Below are 21,983 nucleotides of genomic sequence, written 5' to 3' on the forward strand. Positions count from 1 at the left end.
AACTAGATCCCCCATGCTGCAACACTAAGAGGTCACACGCTGCAACTATGATCTGGCACAGCCAAGTGAAAAAACAAAGATTAAAAAAAAAAAGTAAAGCAAGAAAACTGTGTTAAATACAGGCATCTAAGAACTCTTCAATTATGATACATAGTCAACATTCAATACACAAAGATGGCACAATATTAGGTTGAACTGTGTGACCTAATTGCTGATATTCGACTGTTTTTGACCTCTAAACATGGCAATGTTACACAGTTCAACCCAATATTCACACTATGCCAGGCAATAGGCTAAGGATGGGCTTGGGACCCCAGGACCAACTACAGAGCCATAATTCCTGTCCTGATGGAACTTACAGTCTAGTACACTAAATCATTAAATTAAAAAGTCACCTCGGACACTGTCACAAAGAGTGAAGTAAGTCGGACACAGACGACAAATATCAAATGATATCACTGATAAGTGGAATCTAAAAAAATGGGTACAAATGAACTTCTTTACAAGACAGAACTAGACTCACAGATGTAGAAAACAAACTATGGTTACCCTGGGGTGAAGGGCAGGGAAGCAATAAATTGGAAGATTGAGATTGAAACATACACATACTATTATACATATAATGTGTGTGCTTAGTCACTCAGTCAACTACGATTTATAAAATGTGTGTGCTTAGTCGCTCAGTCAACTACGATTTATAAAATGTGTGTGCTTAGCCGCTCAGTCGTGTCTGACTCTTTGCAACACCATGGGCTGTAGCCCGGGAGGCTCCTCTGTCCATGGAATTCTCCAAACAAGAATACGGGAGTGGGCTGCCATTTCCTTCTCCAGGGGATCTTCCTGACCCAGGGACTTCATGAACCCAGGTCTCCCGCATTGCAGGTGGATTCTTTACCCCCTGAGCCACAGGGAAGCCCATATGTATATAAAATAGATAACTGAGATAACTAATAAGGACTCACTGTATAGCACAGAGAACTCTACTCCATACTCTGTTAGGGTCTATATAGGAAAAGAATCTAAAAAAAGAGTGGATACGTGTATATGTGTAACTGATTCACTTTGCTGCGCACTTGAAACTACCACAACATTGTAAATCAACTATACTCTAATAAAAATTAATAAAATAAAAACAAAACTGTTCCTATAGTAAATCTGCTCACCTTTCTTCAATACTGTCTAAAGGCAGTGTTTGACTATGTGTGTTCAGTCTGACACTGTCCAAATTATGAATGCCATATATTTCCCCCCACATTATATGCTGTAATGTGCGTCCCTAGGGTCTCAGACAGTAAAGAATCTGCCTGCAATACAGGAGACCCAGGTTCCATCCCTGGGTCGGGAAGATCCCCTGGAGGAGGGCGTGGCAATCCACTCCAGTATTCTTGCCTGAGAAATCCCATGACAGAGGAGCTTGGCAAAGAGTCAGACAGGACTGAGACGACTTAGCATGCACACACGTACAAAGCACCCAAGGATGGCTGTGTCTCCTCTACATAACACACACACACACACTGTTAAACTTATTAGTTTGTGTTACAGGAGACAAGTGCTGGCACTGTGGAAACATTTGTCTAAGTGATCTAACTAATTTTGGGAAGTTAAAGGTCACCAACTTGGGGTTTCTGATATTGCCGAATATTCTGAATTAGGTCTTCGAAAAACAGGTCCTTACACCACATATAAACTGCCAGCAGTATACACACATGGGGTTTCATGGGCCCTATTCAAAACATTTAAGAGAACAAACTACTTTCAACCACAATCCCAGTGTCTCAGAAACACCATTTACATAAACAACTGGTATGTTAATTGCAAATCAACCTTGCTTCTCTCCTAAAGCAGCATCCCCCAAGGATCTTTATTAGGTGTTCGTTAGCCTAGTCTGAGTTATGGTATTTACTTAAAGTACCAACAGTGAAGTTCTTGAGAAATATTTGGTAACTCAGACACTTTCCTAATTCAAACTAATCTTCTTCATTAGTCTCCGTTGTTAGGGATTTTACCACCCCATTAAGAGAAAGTAGCGAAGACTGCGCTTGGTGTAATATTCACCAAATTCTTCTACAGGACACTTCTGGTAGTGAGAACCAGAGCTAACCTCAGAAAGTGGGTGGAGGGACTTCCCAGGTGGTCCAGAGGCTAAGATTCCGTGCTCCCAATGCAGAGCCTGGTCAGGGAACTAGATCCCACATGGGGCAACTAAGAGTTCATATGCCTCAACTTAAAGATCCCATGTGCCGCAACCAAGACCTGGTGCAGCCAAGTAAATACACGAATAAAGAGTAAAAAAATTTTTTAATGAACCCATAAATAAATAAAAAAGAAAGAAAGTGGGTGGGGGAAAAAGGAAAATGACAATTGGGAGAGCAGCTGCAATCCAATTCAGTCTAATACACGACACCTATACAAAGTTACACTGGGGTTCCAAGCAAAGCACATGAGAACTTTAGACCCTGTATCCCTGATCTTTTGATTGATCTGATGTAATTTACTAAAAAAATGTCAGTGAACAACACGAACCAGCAGGCCTCCTGTCTATTCTGTTGCATTTCCGTGAGAGCCAGCCCTGCACGTGCTGTACAGACATCAACGAGCTTGGATGGCATCTTCACACGAGTTCAGCCTGTCATTGTTCGCTGTACCAGCACAGAGATTCAGTAAAACACTAGTCACATTCATGGAACATCTTGAACTCTCTTGACATAGCAAATGATCAGCAGGCCCTGTTCCCATGCCAAAGGCAAACAAACCCTGTCGCCAGCAAGAAGGATGCCCAGCCTCTCCGAAAGATGCCAAGGCCCCTATCCGGTCTCCTCTGCAGAACCTCGCCAATCTCTGGGATGCAGGCAGGATGATCAGGGACCAGCGGAGATTATGCTCTGACTGTCTTAAGAGATTAGTTACTTAAAATCCTCCACATGACTTCAGTCATCCCCCGTTACAGATGACAGAAGCAAAGCCTACTTGATTAAAGCTGAATGCCTACACATTTGAAAACGGGAAAATACACAGAAGAAAACAAGAGTCAGACTGCTGATGGGCAGAGCATCAGCTCCAGGACATCAGGGCTTGCTGAATAAATGATGACAAGGAAGCACATACATTATCCATAGATACACCATAAATACCACAGCCCTCTCGGCACTTACAGTTACTTACTTTTCCCCAAAGCATAGACTGAGTCTGGCCTTATCCTCAGACGTGGCCTGGCCCTCCCGAGATTCCAAATATGGGAAATTACAGCTCTTCTGCGGTGGGGTAAGAAGGGGAAGGCAAATGTTTGTATTGCATAGTGTTTTAATTAAAACAAAGGTGACGTACCCCAGAGCCTCTTTCTCTTCTGCTGGGAGAGTTTTTCCAGGCCTCCTTCCACTCTCTCCCCATGCAGGCCATCAGTTTCTCCCTCACCTAAAAAATAACTCCCCTTTAAAAAAAGGGGATTATGCATAAGATCTGCTAAGATTTTTCTAAAGTGAATTCAAGTCCAGAGGCACAATCATTGTCTTACCTAGTTTCAACCTTCTTAGCAATCCATCCTTGCGGGGTGGGGGTTGGGGTGGAAGGACCAGGATTCAGATTCAAGTATGAGAAAGGAAAGGACTGCCGCTCCTCCCAGTTGAGGGGTACAGGGACACCCAGCTAAAAGCCATCCCCCATCCTGTAAAGGGCAGGAGAGCTCCGAACGCAGTCTGGCTTTCCTGTAATGCAATACCAGTAGACAGATTGCAAAACTCGTCAGCAAGCTATCTTACTGTACTGGAACATCAGAAGACATTAAGAAACTGCTCAGCAAATCATCTCTAAACAGTGTCACAGAGGGTTGTCTAGCTTGGGGATGAGCTGAGAACAAATCTATCTGCACAGTCACTCCTCTAATAAACTAACAGATGTGTCCATCTGCGAGGCAGAATCCCCAATAGACCATCCATCTCCAGATCAACACAGAATCAACGCAGAACAAAACCACTGAGGAAAACCAGAAAGGCTTCTGAAGAAAGCTGCTGGTGGAGAGAAGGCTGGCCCGGCACACAGTGTCCCAGGAGCAGTACCGCCAGCTATGGGGCTCAGGCCAAGGTCACCAGGCACAGCTTACAACCCCCGCCTAGGACCTTCTGGCTTAGGGGATGAAGCAGGGAGAAACACCAGGGACAGGAGAGAGAAGCGCAGGCCAGTGCTGTCCAGGGATCATCCCAGGTCAGGGAGGGCCTCTGAAAAGGAGCAGACCTGAAAGAGTCTGCCCCACCCACCTCCCACTGAGCTGACCCAGCAGCTTCCAGAAAACAACAGTGGTGAGAGCTCCAGGTTCTGGGACTGAGTACCAGGTGTGTGCGTGTTAGTTGCTCAGTCGTGTCCAACTCTTTGAGACCCCATGCACTAGCCCGCCAGGCTCCTCTGTCCATGGGATTCTCCAGGCAAGAACAGTGGAGTGGGCTTGCCACTCCCTTTCTCCAGGGGATCTTCCCGACCCAGGGATGGAAAGAATGCAGACCTCTGGCACTGGCAGACAGATTCTGTACTGTCTGAGCCACCAGGGATAGGCCCAATCTTCCTGTCACCACACCCTCAACACCGAAGTCTTCAGGAGGAAGTTTGGTATGGATGCTGTCTCCTATTTGATGGCAAAGGAAGTGATCATTCTAGTTTTTGTTTGTTCTGTTCCGGTGGGCTTCCCAGGTAGCACTAGTGGTTAAGAATCCACCTGCCAACACAGGAGACCCAGTTCGACCCCTGGGTCGGGAAGATCCCCTGGAGAAGAGAATGGCTACCCACTCTGGTATTCTTGCCTGGGAAATTCCATGGACAGAGGAGCCTGGGGGGCCTACAACCCACAGAGTGGCAAAGAGCTGGGCACAACTAAGCGAATGAGCAGAGCAACAACAGGAATTCAGAGCCAAGTATGAAAATCCCAATTCCAATACAAAATTCCCATCAGTTAATAAAGGCATTCCATATATCCAGGACTCGGGATATTTGCATATTTTCAAAACAAAGAATTTGCCCTTACCTCTCCCCAGCCCCAGTCTCCCACCAGCATTGGTATTGTCTCTTATTTCTAAGGGCTCTTTACCAGGACTGCCCAGGGTATGTGTAATTCATGGCTGCTAAAGAAGAGCTGAGAACAAAACAAGATTTAAGAAACAGCAGGAAAAAGATTTTACCTTAGGGACAGAAAAGAGTTCCCTAACCTCAGAGGTGTTTTTAGTTAATGTTTCTATTTATCAAAGATTAAAATACATACCAGGTGACTACTTAAAATGGTCATTATGATGTTAGCTTTTAGTTCTCGGTATTTGAGATAACAGAACAATGAGTGCTTGTAGAAGGCACTCAAGTATTTGTTGAAGGAACAGATCAAAGTCTTCTCAGGAAAAGACTGTAAGGAGGCTCTAACACAACAGGGCTGGCTCTCTGGATGGGTGGCAGCAGGTCAAACCCTGATGTTTAAGAAGGGCTGGCTGTGATATGTGAATTCAACAACCATCCCTCCAAAATAGCAACTATTTTCAAAATCAGGTCTAAAGGTGAACCATCCAAGAAATCTGTTTTTGCTCCCAAGGTTTTAAAGAAAGTTCATACTAGTGAACTTAAGAAGTAACCCAACACTTTGAAATGATAATCTTTTTACAGCAATAGCTGCTCCAGCAGGACTAAAGGAAAAAAATTATCTTCCTTTAGGTTAAGGTCTTGAATGTCTGGTAGCCAGCAACCTTAAAGGTTACTCCAGTCCAGTTCACTCTAAATGGAAGAATCATTTGGGAGCTGAAAATGCAGGAAAACGTCTCATTTTTTTCCTAGTCTATGAACAAATAAGAGCAGTTGATTGACTTGGACACAAAATCTAGTATTTACAATTGTCCTCTCAACAAGTTTTAAATGGGCTTTATTTAATTCAAGATTATAACTAAGATAGTCAATAAAATACGGGTGTGCTTAATTTGTTAAATGTCTGTGTTTCTAGAGAAAATATTCAGAATGAACAAGTCAATTATTTCTCTTAAGTACATTAACACTTAAGGGCAGTGTTTTCATTATGACTGTTGCTCTTGATACCACAAGACAAAATTATTCTGTTATATGGCTATTGAGTAAGACTTGCTGCTCCCTAATGACTGCACCAATTACAGCTTCTACTAGCTATAAAATAACAAGATCAGTTCTGATATGGGTATAAAATTAAGACTGAAAAAAGAGTGGAATAAATCACCCCTTGAGAATCAAGTTGTTGAAAAATATGTTCTTGTCAGTCCATTTATATGCAAAAAAAAATCTATATTTGTGTGGGTATATGAATAGGAATGACAGGGAAAAGCCTGGGAGAATATAGTGTATCAAACTATAAAGAATGTTATTTCAGAGTCAAAGAGGGACGGGACGCGGGGCAGGGAGGGGAACTTCCCCATTTTACTCTCTGTCTGTGCTCCTAAGTGTTAGTCACTGAGTCATGTCCAACTCTTGGTGATCCCATGGATTGTAGCCTGCCAGGGTCCTCTGTGGAGGATTCTGCAGGCAAGAATACTGGAGTGGGTTGTTCTCCATTTCCTTCTCCAGGAGATCTTCCCGACCCAGGAACCTGGGTCTCCCACCTTGTAGGCAGATTCTTTACCATCAGAGCCACCAGGAAAGCTTTCTGTCTGAACTCTACTAGATTTTTACAACAGAACTATACTCATACAGCACTCCACCCAAACATTAAAAGTCAAAGAAATAAAGCAAGCATACATAAGCTATCTTATGAAACTGCAACCAATAGCTCATCACCCTTCTTTTTTATAACATTTTACCCTGAAGCACTTTATTTGTTGTTTTAAATTATGACTTAAATCAGTGAAAATCAAGTCTTCCTTCCCAATATATGTGTTGCATCTAAAAGGCTGCAAAGTTTCCTTCTGGGAGGTCTTTAGAAAAGGGGCGGAGCCGCGGGGGGAGGGTATGTGGCCAGGACAGGGAGGCTTGGTTTGCCCTGGAGCAACAAACAGTTACTCACACAAAGATCTCCCATTCCTCCTCCTACTCCTCCAAGCCCTTCCTACCAAAGTCAAATCAAGGTCGCCAATGCAATCAGTTAATTTTACCTAGGAGCAAACACATCCTGGTTAAATTACCCAAGCTCCTTACAGCTCTTAAAGTAACACTTGAGGGTGGAGAAGCTGGCCACCTTATGTTTCAAAAACACCTAACCATGATACCACTTCCACTAAGGTACAGACACAGGGCTAAGATACCTAACGGATGCAGGCTATGTGTGAGCACCAAGCTAATTTTGCTTTAAAACCAGACTACTGTACCAAATGTGGGGGATCACACTGTTTGTCATGTAGAAAAAACAGATTAATACTACTTAATAAATGCTGCCTTTCTAGGAGACAGAAGATTTCAAATTTATGGGACTCTTGGGGTAAGGGGAGTTAGTGGAAGGGATCCCTGAGAAGATAGGCAGCCCATCTCTTGACATGGCTCCATTATCAACAACACAAACAGGATCCAAGGCCCAGCTGAGAGCAGAGAAGGTGTTTGCAGAGGTCGCCATGCAGAAGGAAGAGCAGACCATACCCCAGAGTAAGGGGAAATGGGTGTTACGAACAAAACAATCAAACACATGAAAATAGCTCCAACCTTAGGCAATCCTGAACAGATCCCACTACATCAAAGAACTATAACGGAAAAGAACACATAGCTGGTATCAGATTTCTTCCCTGCTTTAATAAAGGAAGGGTCTGGGGACCTGTAAATTGATGGCAACAGGTCCCCACAAGAAGACTAGACACTGATCTCTTTGAGTTGTTTTGTTAGGATTCTGATGAACAAAAGCTCGTCCTTCGGTACAGAAACAGGCCCCCTTTACTTCCACTCAAGACCCCACCTCCAGTAATGTCCCCTACCCTCTCTGTCACTTCTCCTATCTACCTACACACATCTACAGCTCTCTGGTATCTGCCATCTGTCCCTGGCCCAAAAACCTACACCAACCAACAACTCCAGTTCTTCCAACCAGCACCTTTAGGACCCAGGCCCACTGACACTAGGGCTTCCCCACCCCTTCAGAAGTCTTCTTGGGACTTCCTGGTGGTCCAGGAGGTAAGATTTCGTGCTCCCAAAGCAGGGGGCCCGGGTTCGATCCCTGGTCAGGGAACTAAGATCCCATATGCCACAACTAAGGGTTCACATGCCACAACTAAGACTCAGTACAGCTAAGTAAATCAACAAATAAGAAATCTTCTCAAAGCATCCCCTTGTGTCCTGGTGTCCTCCACTCCACAATTCTGCCAGGACCTCACTCTCTTATTATTTTAAAAAAAATTGCCTAAAATTCCAGCCCATCCAGAAAACCTTTCCAGATTGAGCATTTGAGGGCTACTCCAGTCACATCCCTGGACAAAGAATTCCCTTTACTTCTCCTGCTTAGCTGAAAGCAAGAACAAACTTGCCTGGCCTCTCCTTCCCCAACAAGACAACAGTCCTTGGAGAGTCTGTGGTTGTCCACTTGCAAAGTGATTTACCACCCTTTTTTTTTTTTTTTTTTTAACCCCCGGCTTTAGCTTACCACCTCCTCGAGGGCAGGAACATGGTTGTGCAAAAGCTGGATCACCCGAACGAAGGGAAATACAGTATTCAGATGAATTTCATTAGAGGGTTGGGCAGAAACTTTGCTTCAACTCTCATTATCATAAAGCCTATTATAAAGCTTTTTAAGATCCATCTGACCACTTCCCAGCCTGAGTGGAGTTAATATAATTTAATCTTTGATTCAGAATCTTACAGGGCCCCTAGGCTCATCCTTCTCTTCTGCTACTATAATTAGAGTTGTGGAAGATGGAGAGACTGGGCTGACAGTGGCCTGGAAGCCAGTTTTTAGAATCAATCCCTGCTGCTGCCATCTTGTGATTTCACCTTCCTGAAAGTGGAGTTCAAAAATAAAAGCAAAATCCCACTTAACTGGGGTTCCAGTTAAGGGAGGCCCACTGCCACGGTCTCTGTTAAGTGTCCGCCACTGGGGTCCATGATTAGTCACTTAATAAAGGGGTCTTGATGAGGGAATTTGGCAAAATCTGATTTTCTACACATAACAAGCTTGATTTTGATGCAACCACTCATTTCTCTGAAAATTAGGGGCATTCACACACAGGTGTCCTAAATTTCCTTAAATTAAAATCCAAGCCTTTACAAGGAATAGCTGTGCTCACGTTGAAGCAGCAAAGAAACAGGTGTCCAATCACGGTGAACAAGGAACTCCCAAAGGAACCTACAGATACTAATCAAGGTGCCATAGCTCAGAGTGCCCAAGGCCAGGCACCAGGAGAGGCCACTAAGTAGAGCCACGCCTTCCAGTTCCTAGGCCAGGGCTCAGCAGAAGTGGTCTGCCTGGGCTCCAGGGACCCAGTCTAAGCCCAAATCCCAAACTCAATTACAATCCAAACCAAATCTCTGTGTCCGGCATCACCCCACATGAACTGGCCCCTAAAATCACTGACAGTCATTTATCCAATCCCTAAAGGGCCACTCTGCCATCATTCTGACTGCTGATGCCTCTGCATTAGCAGGACTCTCCTGGGAAGAGAACACCCTCCTCAGTCAAAGCCCACCCGTTGCTGAAAGCCCAGCCCAAGACTTGTTCCACAGGGTTTTTGCTGACAACTACTGATTACATTGAACTTTACTTTGAACTTCACAGGGGTCTGTGGACAGAGTTCAGGAGATAGATGAATTTGAATGAGAAAAAAACTGCATCCTTATTTTCACTGATCTCTTAAGTGAATGTTGGGGCTTCCCTGGTGGCTCAGCAGTAAAGAATCCGCCTGCAACGCAGGAGATACGGGTTCAATCTCTGAGTTGGGAAAGTACCCTGGAGAAGGAAATGGCAACCCACTCCCGTATTCTTGCCTGAAAAATCCCATGGACAGTGGAGCCTGGCGGACTATAGTCCATGAGGACGCTTGAGTCGGACACATGTTAGCGACTAAATGACAAGAAAGTAAATAGCTGTTCCTTTGATTATGAATGTAGGTGAGGATCATGGTAATATATTCAAGACCTGTGACTCTGTCACAATACAAACCATACATACTTTCCTATCACATCACAGTGGACGCAGATACCTCAAAATATCATCTGCACCCTTCACTACACCAAAACTACACAACTGTGGCTGCTGCTGCTGCTGCTAAGTCACTTCAGTCGTGTCCGACTCTGTGCGACCCCACAGACGGCAGCCCACCAGGCTCCGCCATCCCTGGGATTTTCCAGGCAAGAACACTGGAGTGGGTTGCCATTTCCTTCTCCAATGCACGAAAGTGAAAAGCGAAAGTGAAGTCGCTCAGTCATGTCCGACTCTTCTCAACCCCATGGACTGCAGCCTACCAGGCTCCTCCACCCATGGGATTTTCCAGGCAAGGGTACTGGAGTAGATCTTGTTATTTAATGTGTTATTAAAAAAGTTTAGTGCTATGTTATAAATTTGTTTTTGTTAATATTTTGGTGAGGGTATTTCAATAAAATTGATTTTCTCTAATCCTATGTTATTTATTTATGTATTTGAGAACGTTACCCTAAGAAGAGGTCCATAGATGTCAGCAGCTTGCCAAAAGGATCCATGGCACAAAAAAGGTGAAGAACCCCTGTTTGGTGGAGTAAAAAGCACAAGCACTATAGCCAGACAAGGCTGGATTCAAATCCAAGCTCCGTCAATTCTGAGCTCTTTCCTTTTAAGCAAAATGATTTAAACTCCCTGAGTTTTGAATTTCCTCATCTTGATCAAGGGAGCTGTTACAGAAACAACACCTACCTTGTGAAATCATTCATTCATCAAAAAATTAAATGAACAGCTACTTCGCTCCAGGCACACGGCTGAGTTCTGGGGCTACAGTAATGAACATGACAGAGATGGTCCCTACTCACTTTATGCAGAAGGTCATGCTATAGAAAGTGTTTACCAGCGACTGGCACCTAAGCATTCTATAAACACAATGCTACCACTAAAACCACAACTCTGAGTGTCCAACTACATGCTGATTTGTGTCGCTTCACGTAACAGCTGGTTTATCTAGCTCTTGTCTTCCCATTAAGGATTCAAAGAGGCCAGGGGAGGGGCCCTCCTACTCAGACAGACAACTTGTAGGATGAAAGAACATGAACCAAGTGGTCCTGGTTTCAAAACCCTGTTCTGCCACTTCCTAGCTTTGTAAGTGTGCCAGAGACCAGCACCTGTCCCTGCTAAATCTGTTCTCTCCTTCCCCTGTAATAAGAGAACCCCAGTTTTTGGCTGGACACTGAGAATTAAAGATATTTCCAAGCCTTCCTTGCAGCAAAGTATGGTCATATGACCAAGTTCTAACCAATGGGGATGTAAGCAGAAGTGAGGGGTACACTTCTGGGAAATGTCCTTAAATTAAGAGGGCATGCCCTTGACCAATCCTTTCCTCCTTCCTGACGGTTGGGGTTAGCACAGCCATCTTGGACTATGAGATGCTCTTGGGAATAAAGGCACACACTTGAAACAAGACAGAAAGGGGCTGGGTCCCTATCGCTGTGGAGCACCATTTCAAGCTGGTACAGTCATCTAAAGAATTGATGCTTTAGAATTGTGTGCTGGAGAAGGCTCTTGAGAGTCCCTTGGACAGCAAGGAGATCAAACCAGTCAATCCTAAAGGAAATCAACCCTGAATATTCATTGGAAGGACTGATGCTGAAGCTGAAGTTCCAATACTTTGGCCACCCGATGCAAAGAGCTGGACTCACTGGAAAAGACTCTGATGCTGGGAAAGACTGAGGGCAAGAGGAGAAGGGGGCAACAGGGGATGAGATAGTTGGATGGCATCACTGACTCAATGGACATGAGTTTGAGTAAACTCTGGGAGACACTGAAGGACAGGGGGTTGTCCTTCACTGAAGTTCATGGGGTCGCAAAGAGTCGGACACAACTTAGTGACTAAACAGCAACGGTCATCTACCTCCAGGTGAGTTCCTTAACCTTCCTGGACCTCAATATCCCCAACTACAGAAAGATGATAATGTCAGGGCTCTATCTGGCAAGACTGAGGACTCAAAGAGAAAGGACTTGCTACACAGTAAGGGCTAGAGTTGGGAGAGGTGGTAATTCTGCTATTCTCTTGCTGCAATAACAGACGTAGGAGACTGGGATATCTTAACACAACCCTCAGTACCCAGGGGTGGCTCAATGACTCATACAGTTGAAAGGCATCTTAGCTAGCCTAGTCCTGACAAGAATTCCCTTCTCTGGCACCCTTGTCAAATGGTCCCCAGGAAAGGGAAGGGCATTGTTTCTGGTGAAACTGTTGGGACAGTGGTGTTGGCTCATCCATAAATCACAATCCTTGTCTTCTTCCATCAGAACCTTTTCCCTGACTGCTCCTAGCCACCTTGCTGCTTTCCTCTGCCTACTCCCTCTCCTCAGCCTTTGATCACCCCAGTCCTGCCCGTGAGCTCACTCCCACCAGAACATCAAAGTTCCTCTCAATCTCTTTTGGAAGCACTCTCTGGCCTCTCCCCTAAGAAGCCTTCTCTGACTGGGAAAGAAGTGATCGCTTCCTCAGTCCACGGTATTCAAACAAGAGGGTTTTCAAACCCTACAAATGAAAATTCTCTCCCACTGGAGAAGAGCAAGAATGCCCATGAGCCACTCACGAGTTCTCTGTGTCCATCCGGGGATGTCCCAGTCTCCTACATTTTTCACTGTGAACACTTTCAAGCAATTTCATCTTGTTTGCAACATCAGCACTGGTCTAGAAGGCATCACTCTTCGTGGTTATGCAAAATCGAAATTTGCTTTATGTGCCTAAAGCTTATATTCATCTCTCCTGATTACTCCCTTCCTGCTCTCACAGCCACAAATCCTATTCTGTCTGCCCCTGACACTGTGGTCACCTCCCCATGTCTCTGGCACTCATGCAGGGCTGCTCCTAGGCACGGGCACAGCTGCAAGCAGCCTCTCCTCATTCCCTCTTTCACACTCAAGCCACATCCACACCAGCCCCTACTCTCTCTCCTCTTCTACTCCTCTGGCTCCACCCATTCTCAGTAGTGGAAACTTTACTATCCTCAATCAGGCCCATGCTTAAGACGGCTACAGAATCGGGACAAGGGTACCCATAGCAGCTGATGGTTCCCTAGTTAGGTGGGCACTCAGAGGTGCAGAAGGAAGAAACAAGACACAGGGGTCAAGAGGGCAGGAATTGGTACCCAGGCAGGCAGGAAAGGAGAAACTGGACCTAAATCCTAGACAGTGGCAAAGGAAGGGAGCAGACACCATGGGTCTGATGATAGCGAGGGAGAGACAAGCATCTTGGATTTACCCTGTTTACCCCTTACACACTGTCACAGGGATTTCTAACTCAAACCGCCGCTTCTGGAGGCTAGCAGCACCTGGATCAGTCTCAGTTTGCAGAACACTTAACCTGATTCTACTTTTTACAAACAAAATTTTATTCCAAGCATGTGACCCATCTGGACACAAAACCTTGAGCATCTTTGCTATTTTCAATTCATATTACACATTAATTTTCATTACACAGCAAGAATGATGACGCATGAATCAGACCACACCAGGCTGCAAGCGGGTTATAAGACCCCAACCTAGGTTTTGTTCCCTCCACAAAGACCTGCTGGTCTCCAAGGTTAAAAAGTAGTAGTCACTCCCTCCCCCTGCCATGCTGCCAATCATCAAGTGATGAGAAAAGGTGAGATTTCACCAGTAGGGATCAAAAAAACCAGGGCCCTCCACAGCTCTAAACCTCCCCACTCTCACCCAGGTGTGGCCTTCTGCCACCACTCCCCTTCAGCACCACCGTCGACACTCACTTTCCCCCATGGCACCTGTTCACACTTGAGGCTGGGAGTACAAGACAAAAGTGGCCCAAGCTCCACTCCACAGAGCAGCCCAGAGGGGAACAGCAGGGGGACCAGCTGGCAGCCGTACATTTCTGGAGCAGCCAGGAGAAGCAAAAGGCACAAATGCCACATTTCCTTGTCTTCCCATCAGTGGCTGCATCTCCTGCCCAGGGCCCCACCCTTCCACTCAGCCCTCTTTCCTGCCTTAGCCACACCATCCACCCCACACCCAAGCTTCCTGGAGGGCTTTCCCTGCTTGTCTCTTGAATCCACATGAGTCACTAATTACTGATTTTAAACCCAGACACTAAGTGAATGGCAAATACCAATACAATATTTAGTATTGGTGAATGGAGAGCTGCCCGTCTTCTTAATTCTGCCTGAGCACACAAGAGACAGGGAGACACTGACCCACAGCTGAGCCAAAGGCTGACTAAACTTGCCGCCAGACGGGGTGTCTGTGTGAGCGCTGGGGAGGGGAGCGCAGAGCTGGCTGCTGTGAACCCACTCTCACCCGCTGGTTCCCTAACTCGGCTACACATTGGAATTACCTAGGACAGCTAAAAGATACATGCCTGGGTCGTCCTCCCAAAGAACCTGGTTTAACTGGTCTCGGGTTGCTGCCTGGACATCGAGATTTCGTCAAAGCTCTCCCAGCGATTCTGGGCTTCCCAGGTGGCTCAGATGGTAAAGAATCCGCCTGCAATGCAGGAGACCCGGGTTTGATCCCTGAGTTGGGATGATCCCCTGGAGGAGGAAATGGCCCCCCACTCCAGTATTCTTGCCTGGAAAATCCCACGGACAAAGGAACCTTGAGAGTTCCCCCAAAGAGTTGAACACGATCGAGCTCAAAGGCACACATTATGTGCCCTAGACATTTTTCAAAGCAGTCAAGACATTTACAATACCTTATAACCTTTAACTGTCAGGACAACCCTTGGAGGTATCACTCGATTTTACTGAGATTCAGACATCAGTTACTGTCAGGCTGAGATCTGACCTCGGATTCTCCCATCTCCAAAGTCCACTCTCTTTCTGCCCCTCTGTGAACTCTTGCAAGGGTGTAGACGATGGATGAAAGCAATCTCCACTGGCAGCAGGTCACAAGTCCCATAAATGCAAGACACCGAGATGTGGAGATGGAAACCCCACAAGCAGCAGTGATGTCCTCTTCTGAATACAGGGGACTGAGCCGTACCCAGAGAGCAGAGGGTGTGCTCAGCTGTGAAGTCTAAGGAGTTGGAGGGACAGGATGTACCACATTCTGGCCAGGGAGCTTATCCTCAACCCAAGATACCGTATTTAAGATTAAGACAGCATTCAAGGGCATGGAAAGCACTGCTGAATCTGAGAATGTTGGGCAAAGGGTTGGGGGGTGGGGAGGGCTCTTCAATGGGAGAGAATCCTTAAGAAAGGTGTCAAGGGTTCACCTCTCAAGCCAGAGTTTCTCCATCCAATCTAAGCATCCTGACCTTCCGTGGGGGCACAAAACCCAATCCAAGCACAGCCCCTATCAGGCACCATTCCTCTAGTCTCTCTTCGTCCCAGAACTATGATCTTAACTTCCTTGGGGAGGGGACTTATGACTAGACCCTCAAACATTTTGTCTACAGATCACTTACATGAGGCAAAGCTTCAACCCTTATTCCACCCATTCCTACTTCCCCGCTCAAAAAACCACCATCATTGTCAACTTTCCAAACCAACTTTCCCAAGAGGGGGAGTAATGTCGCCACTTCAGATTAGGAATTCATGTGGAGCAACACAGACGAGAAGAGGAAGACGCTGAAGCACTATGTTTAGCAAATACAAGAAACCAATCCATAATCCACATGGAAGTCCCTAAACATTGACGGAGATGGGGGGGTGGGGGGCGGGCGGTGGTGGTCAGGGAGGGGTGGACAAAAGCCCAGCAAAGCCCAGGACAGACACTAAGGACAGCAAACGTCCTTCTTCAAGACAACAAACAATATGCCTCCCGGGTCAGAAATGGGGCTCTGGGTACTCTAGTCCAACCTGTGACACACACCGCCGTCTCCTGCGGTCCCCCCAAGCCGTGTTGATGGGAAAGAACCACAAGGAATTACAGGAACCAGGAGCAGGTTAAACTTTTCATCGATCACTCTGATAAGCAGCACCACTTACCCAGCACAGCCAGACAGCCCAGCACTGGGAGAAAGCACTTCATGTCGGCAGCCAAGAGGAGACACAACACACGGCGCTTCCTCTTCTCCCAGCTCTTAATCTCTCCTTTCTGGCAATCCACTTATAGCTGCAGAGGACAGTTTTGGAAACAGAACTCAATTCAGGGAATGAGAACAGGTTAAGGAGCTCACCAGGAGGGAGTGTAGGGGCGAGGAGGGGCGGCGGGTGGCAAGTGGTAAACTCCTCTAGGCTAAAAAGGAAGGGTCCAGAACAATTCGGAAGGCTCTCTCGAGGCTCCTGCCACGTCCTGTGCCTTGTGGTTTCCACTGGAATTGTAGATTGCGGTGGATTAATCCTCAAGGAAAAGGAAAAAGAGAGTCTGAGAAAATCCTTTCATCCACTGATTATACAGAAATGTCCTTGGCTTCCCGGTGAAGGTGTCTGTAATCTCCCTCATTCGGATTCCCCGAAAGAGAACACGGCAGGTTTTGTCAAAACCTTTGACAGCCAAATCGCCCTGGCTGACATCGCCTGCTCTGGGTTTCTTCATCAAAAAGTCTGTCACCATCCATGACGGGGCTGCCACCTGCCCTAGACCTGCCCGAAACACACGAAGCAAGTTGGCGTTCGTTCGGCAGCCCTGAAGCGGTCCCACAATGCCAGCAGATTTCTAAAACAAACACAACAGAGATTTATCCGAGGCAAGCACGGCTGCCACACAACCGAGAGAGACTGAGCGACACCTGGGTCCCGATCCGGGATCAGGACGGTCCACCTTTGCGTCTGACCTTGGCCAAGTCGCTACCTTCGCCTCCGCCTCAGTTTCCCCGCCCAGAGTAGAGCAATCCTGGGAAGCCCGATTGTTCCTGCAGTACTTCACCAAACGCTTCACTCCAGGGAATTCCCTCCGCCTCCCACCGAGCCCCGGCGCCGCGAGTAGCCCCACCCTCCGCGGGGGCAAATCTGGAAGGGGCTCCGAGGTGGGGCCGCCACTCCCGGTTCCACCCTCGGCACCCGCCCCAAACGTGGGAGCTCGGCTCGCGCCGCGTCCCAGGTGGCCCCGCTATTGTTTTACCTTCCCGGGTGTTTATTTTTCGCTGACTGGAAAGAAAAGAGGAGGGAGAAGAGATACCGGGGCTCCGCTTTCGCTGCCGGGGCGCGCTCGCCGCGCGTCCGACGGGCCCGGGGAGGGGTCTCGCGCCGACCCCCGAGCGCAGCCGGCGCCGGGCCCGCCGCCGCCGCCCCTCCCGCCGCCCTCCCCCGGGCTCCGGCTCCCTTCGCTGCCGCCCCTCCCCGCGCCGCCCGCGCGCCCACCGGATACCAACCTCGCCGCCGGCCCTCTCCCTGCGCGCGTGGGTCCGTCGGTCCTTCCGCCCGGCGCACGCCTCTGGGGACGCACTGCCTCCTTCCTCTGCTCCCGCAGCTACACCGGCAGCCGCGCTCCGGCCCCTCCCCAGGCCCCGCCCCCTTCACCCGGCCCGCTGCACCCGGGCCAGCCGAGCGCGGGGAGAAGGCGGCGGCCTCGGCGAGAGGCACCGCCCCCGGGCCCGCCCCTTCCCACCACCCCTTCCCTACCCCCCGACCCACGGAGAAGGGCTACCGCTCTGGGGGCCGGCCTTGGGGCTCCGCGCGCCGCTGGTGGCGCCTCACCCGCACCTGCGGGTGGCAAAGGCCACCCGAGAACCTGGGCGCAGCTGGCGTGGGGGCCGGGCAGCTCTAAAAGTTAATCAGGGGTCTCACCCGCACACTACCCGGCCACCGACAGGATGCACAGGCCCTTCCCAAAGCCCAGCAAAAGACCCCGGAGCCTGCAAGAGGGCGGCCAGGGGCGCGTCCCCTCTCTGGGAAACATAAACAAAGCCCTTTGCAGGAGACGAATCTGCTCATGTAGTGGATCCCCACACTGCACTTCACGCTGAGACAGAATTTCCTAGACGTTGCGATCGAACTGGACTCTGGAAGCAGTCTGGATTCTAACCCTGGCTCCTCCACTTCCCCGCTGCCCATCTCCGCCGAGTTATCTAAGAGCCCTGTGCCTCAGTTTTCCCCCACCTGTTATATGAGGGAAATGGCCTGTGCTTGATAGGGTTATATGAGATGACACACTTATAAAACACTTAGGATGGTGCCTGCTACATCTTAAGCACTCAGTAAAATGTAAGCTATAATTATTTTATGAGGAACACTCCAAGCAAATACAATTTCATTCATTCAAAACTTGTCCAACACACATACTCAGGTACTGGGTGAGCACAGACTAAAGGTGACCAACGTGAAATAGGACTGTCTTGCCCCTGGAGCTTGCAGGCTAGTAAGGAGATCATGTTCAAGAAGCCCATGCAAGGTCCCTGAATCTGTGTTGAGGGGCCAAGGCATGAGGAGGATGAGTGCTTTATCCAGTCAGGTGCAGGGAAGGCTTCTCAGAGGAAATGAACACCAGGTAGAATCTAAAGGAGCAGAAGGAGGCTCCAGGGGCAGAGGAAATGGGGAGGGGAGGGCTGACAGGCTGCTGAATCAATAATCTCACGGGCGGGAGTGGAGAGACAGTGGTCCAGTTAAGGGACCAGAAATCTTTGTTAGGCCCAAACTTGTCTGTAAGAAAGAAGTGACAGGGACTTCCCTAGCAGTCTAGTGTTTATGCAATCACCTGCCAATGCAGGAGGCACCACTAGAATCCCTTGTCAAGGAATTAAGATCCCACATGCCTCCGGGCAGCTAAGCCTGCCTCCTGCAAGGAAGACCCAGTGCAGCCAAAAATAACTTTAAAAAGAAAAGAAGGAAGTGACAAGAAATAGGAAGAGAAGAAATCAGGTGTTGGAACCTGGAGGGCTTTGTCTGGTATGTCAAGGGCTTCGGACTTAAGCCCGGAGCCATAGCAAATCCCCTGAAAATTTTGTCAGGTAGTATTGACATCAGACTTCCCTGGTGGCACAGACGGTAAAGCGTCTGTCTACAATGCGGGAGACCCGGGTTCGATCCCTGGGTTGGGAAGATCCCCTGGAGAAGGAAATGGCAATTTCCTGGAGTGGCAATTTCCACTCCAGGACTATTGCCTGGAAAATCCCATGGACAGAGGAGCCTGGTAGGCTACAGTCCACGGGGTCAAAAAGAGTCAGACACGACTGAGCGACTTCACTATATCATTATATTGACATCGGATGTACATTCTAGAAAGACCACTTTGGCCTAGGTGTGGAGGATGGAGGGAGGGGGAGTTCTACGGGAGGCTAGCCATCTCCAGACAAGAGATGATGGTGCCCAGGACCATAGGAACAGAATGAGGGGGTGAGGAGCTAGGCTCTGTGGAATACCAGGTTGAGGGGGAGGAACAGGGCAGAAAAACCAGTGCAATCGCAGCAACTGAGATGAGAATACGTAGGATCAGGGTGGATGTACTGCGTTAGAAATACTCAAGAGGCATGCAATGAAGACGTCCAAAAAGTAATTGGAATGGGATGATGGTAGAGTGGAGTTCCAAAGTGAGAAACAGATATAGGTTTGTAAGGTATTTTTCACCTCATTGGACAGTATGACAGTAAAAGTATTTAGTGAAAAATAGTCTGATAATTCACTGATACAAAAAAAAAAGCTAATTACCCCTCCCCTCTCCAGGGTGCAGGCAACGAAGGACACGCTATGGAGATGCAAAAATAACTAAGGGGTCCTATTTGCCCTCACCCTTCTCTCTTGGCTGTAAATTTCTTGTGGGCAGGATCTGCCCTTTAATTATCATTTATCCCAAACAACTCTTGGCATTGTGATCTGCATACAATAATTACACTATAAATACTTCAACTGAATTGAATTAAATTAAATTTTCATCACATCTGCCAAGTATTGCATTGAAAATCTCTTCTTGTGTTAAATATTACCTCTTTCCCCCAAGATAACCATGACTCCGGCATCTCTCACTTCTCCTTATCTGCTGTGAAAATGGTTCAGTCGTGTCCGACTCTTTGCGACCCCATGGACTGTCCATGGAATTCTCTAGGCCAGAACACTGAAGTGCATAGCCTTTCCCCTAGACACGTTCTTTTATTTACTGAGCGTCTACTATGTGTCCAGAAAACTCTCCGTTCTCATGGTGCTTACATTCTCATGGGAAACACAGACAATGAGACAAATACATGAAACAATATGTGTTCTGAGGAAGAATGAGATAAGGGAATTAAGCATGTATGTTTGGGGCTTAAGGGGAGTGACATCTGAGCAGAGATCTGACTAGAAGAGCTTCCCAGGTGGTGCCAGTGGTAAAGAACCCGCCTGCCAATGCAGGAGACATAAGATACACTGGTTCGATCCCTGTATCAGGAAGATCCCCTGGAGAAGGGCATGACAACCCACTGTAGTATTCTTGCCTGGAGAACCCCATGGACGGAGGAGCCTGGCAGGCGATAATCCATGGGGTCACAAAGAGTCTGATGCAACTGAAGTGACTTAGCATACAAGCACGCTGATTAGAAGGAATGCATAAGCCCTGGAGATCTCTAGCGAAAGAGCATTCCAAGCATAGGGAATAACAAGTACTGGCTCCCTAACATTCTTTGATAATAGGTGTGTTCATGTGCCTGAAATGGCATGGGAGAGAAGGAGAAGGAGAGATACGAGCAGAGAGGTTGCAGAGGCTAAATCTTGTTCAACTTTTAGGCCTGGGGACAATTTAGCGTCGGGAGGTAGAAGTGGAAGATGGGCATTGAAAAGGTAGGAGAGGACCATGGCTCAGACTAAGGAGTAGAGATATAGGTTGTGAGGAATGGGTGGTGTCTGAAAGCATTTTGAAAATAAATCCAATGGAATTTTCTGGAGTACTAGATATGGAAGTAAAACAGGAGGGAAAGGGGCAGGGCACAAAGTTTAAAAGAATGACATAGCCCAGGACATGGCATAAACTGAGTGAAGTGAAGTTGCTCAGCTGTGTTCGACTTTGCAGCCCCATGGACTGTAGCGTACCGAGTTCCTCTGTCCATGGGATTGTCCAGGCAAGAATACTGGAGTGGGTTGCCATTTCCTTCTCCAGGGGATCTTCCCGATCCAGGGATTGAACCCAGGTCTCCCGCATTGTAGGCAGATGCTTTACCCTGTGAACCACCAGGGAAGTCCAATATAAACTGAGTAGAACCACTAATTCAGGATGGCAGCCAGTCAACTTCTACTAGACCTTGAGCCTCAGCATATTCTCATTGTAACATATCAGCAAGCTAAATGACCCACCCACCAGCAGCACAACAGCTCTGAGGCCAATCATTAAAGGCCAAGAAGTGAGCAGTGGCCCAGTTCCTGGAAATCCTTGCCTCTTCCCCAGAAATAGTTGGAATAATCCACCCACTCATTAGTCTATGAAATTACCCAGCTCATGAAAACTAAACCCATCATATTTCAGGACCACTCTCTCCTTCTGAGGAGGCCCATGTTCTATCTGTGGAGTGTGTTTCTCTCTAAATAAATTCACTTCTTGCCTATCACTGTGCCTCTCACTAAATTCTTTCTGAGATGAGACCTCAATAACTGCAACTTCTATAAGTCCTGAAACCAGGTGTGTGATCTCAGCTAAAAGACCATGGGTCCCAATCTGAGTTACATGGTTTCAGAGGGGAGCAAGAAAGAGGAGAGTCAAGGAATCTTCCAGAAGATCCACCTCAGTCTGAAACGGAGATGTCAGATCCCCCCCGGCTGCCCAACTCCTTCTCCAAGGCCATACTTCCTAAGCACTCTCTCCCCAGGTCTCTGCCCAGGCTACTTCCTCCATCCTTGAACCCTATACTCAATTATCCCTTCTCAACCCAGCCCATCTCCTACCACATAGACCCCTGGGGTCAATGCCAAATCAAATCCCATAGACAGAGTTTTGGGTGAAGTATAAAAGGATAGCTTTATTGCTTTGCCAAAGGAGGACACAGCAGGCTAATACCCTCAAAACCAAAGATCCCAACTTGGGGAAGATAGTGACAGTCTTATAGTAAAAAAGGGTGTGATCAGCTTGTGTATATTCTTCT

General features: G+C 47.5%; 1 protein-coding gene across 5 annotated transcripts in view; it reads right to left on the reverse strand.

Annotated features, from left to right (window-relative positions):
* The window catches only part of IGSF3 (immunoglobulin superfamily member 3), a 131,937-nt gene extending 114,472 nt beyond the window's left edge, over window positions 1-17,465 (reverse strand). For 2 of the 5 annotated variants that reach the window (XM_069601755.1, XM_069601790.1), the window contains exons 1-2: window positions 17,316-17,403; window positions 15,991-16,660 (exon numbers count right to left, since the gene is read on the reverse strand). In XM_069601755.1, the coding sequence (XP_069457856.1) occupies window positions 15,991-16,033 (43 nt within the window). In that variant the 5' untranslated portion in view covers window positions 16,034-16,660; window positions 17,316-17,403. Of the gene's footprint in view, window positions 1-15,990; window positions 16,661-17,315 lie in introns of all 5 variants that reach the window. The other 3 variants (XM_069601779.1, XM_069601770.1, XM_069601758.1) reach the window with 3 other exon arrangements.
* Window positions 17,466-21,983: the final 4,518 nt, after the last annotated feature.

This window comes from Ovis canadensis, chromosome 1 (genome assembly GCF_042477335.2).
Source record: "Ovis canadensis isolate MfBH-ARS-UI-01 breed Bighorn chromosome 1, ARS-UI_OviCan_v2, whole genome shotgun sequence".
Taxonomy (NCBI): Eukaryota; Metazoa; Chordata; class Mammalia; order Artiodactyla; family Bovidae; genus Ovis; species Ovis canadensis.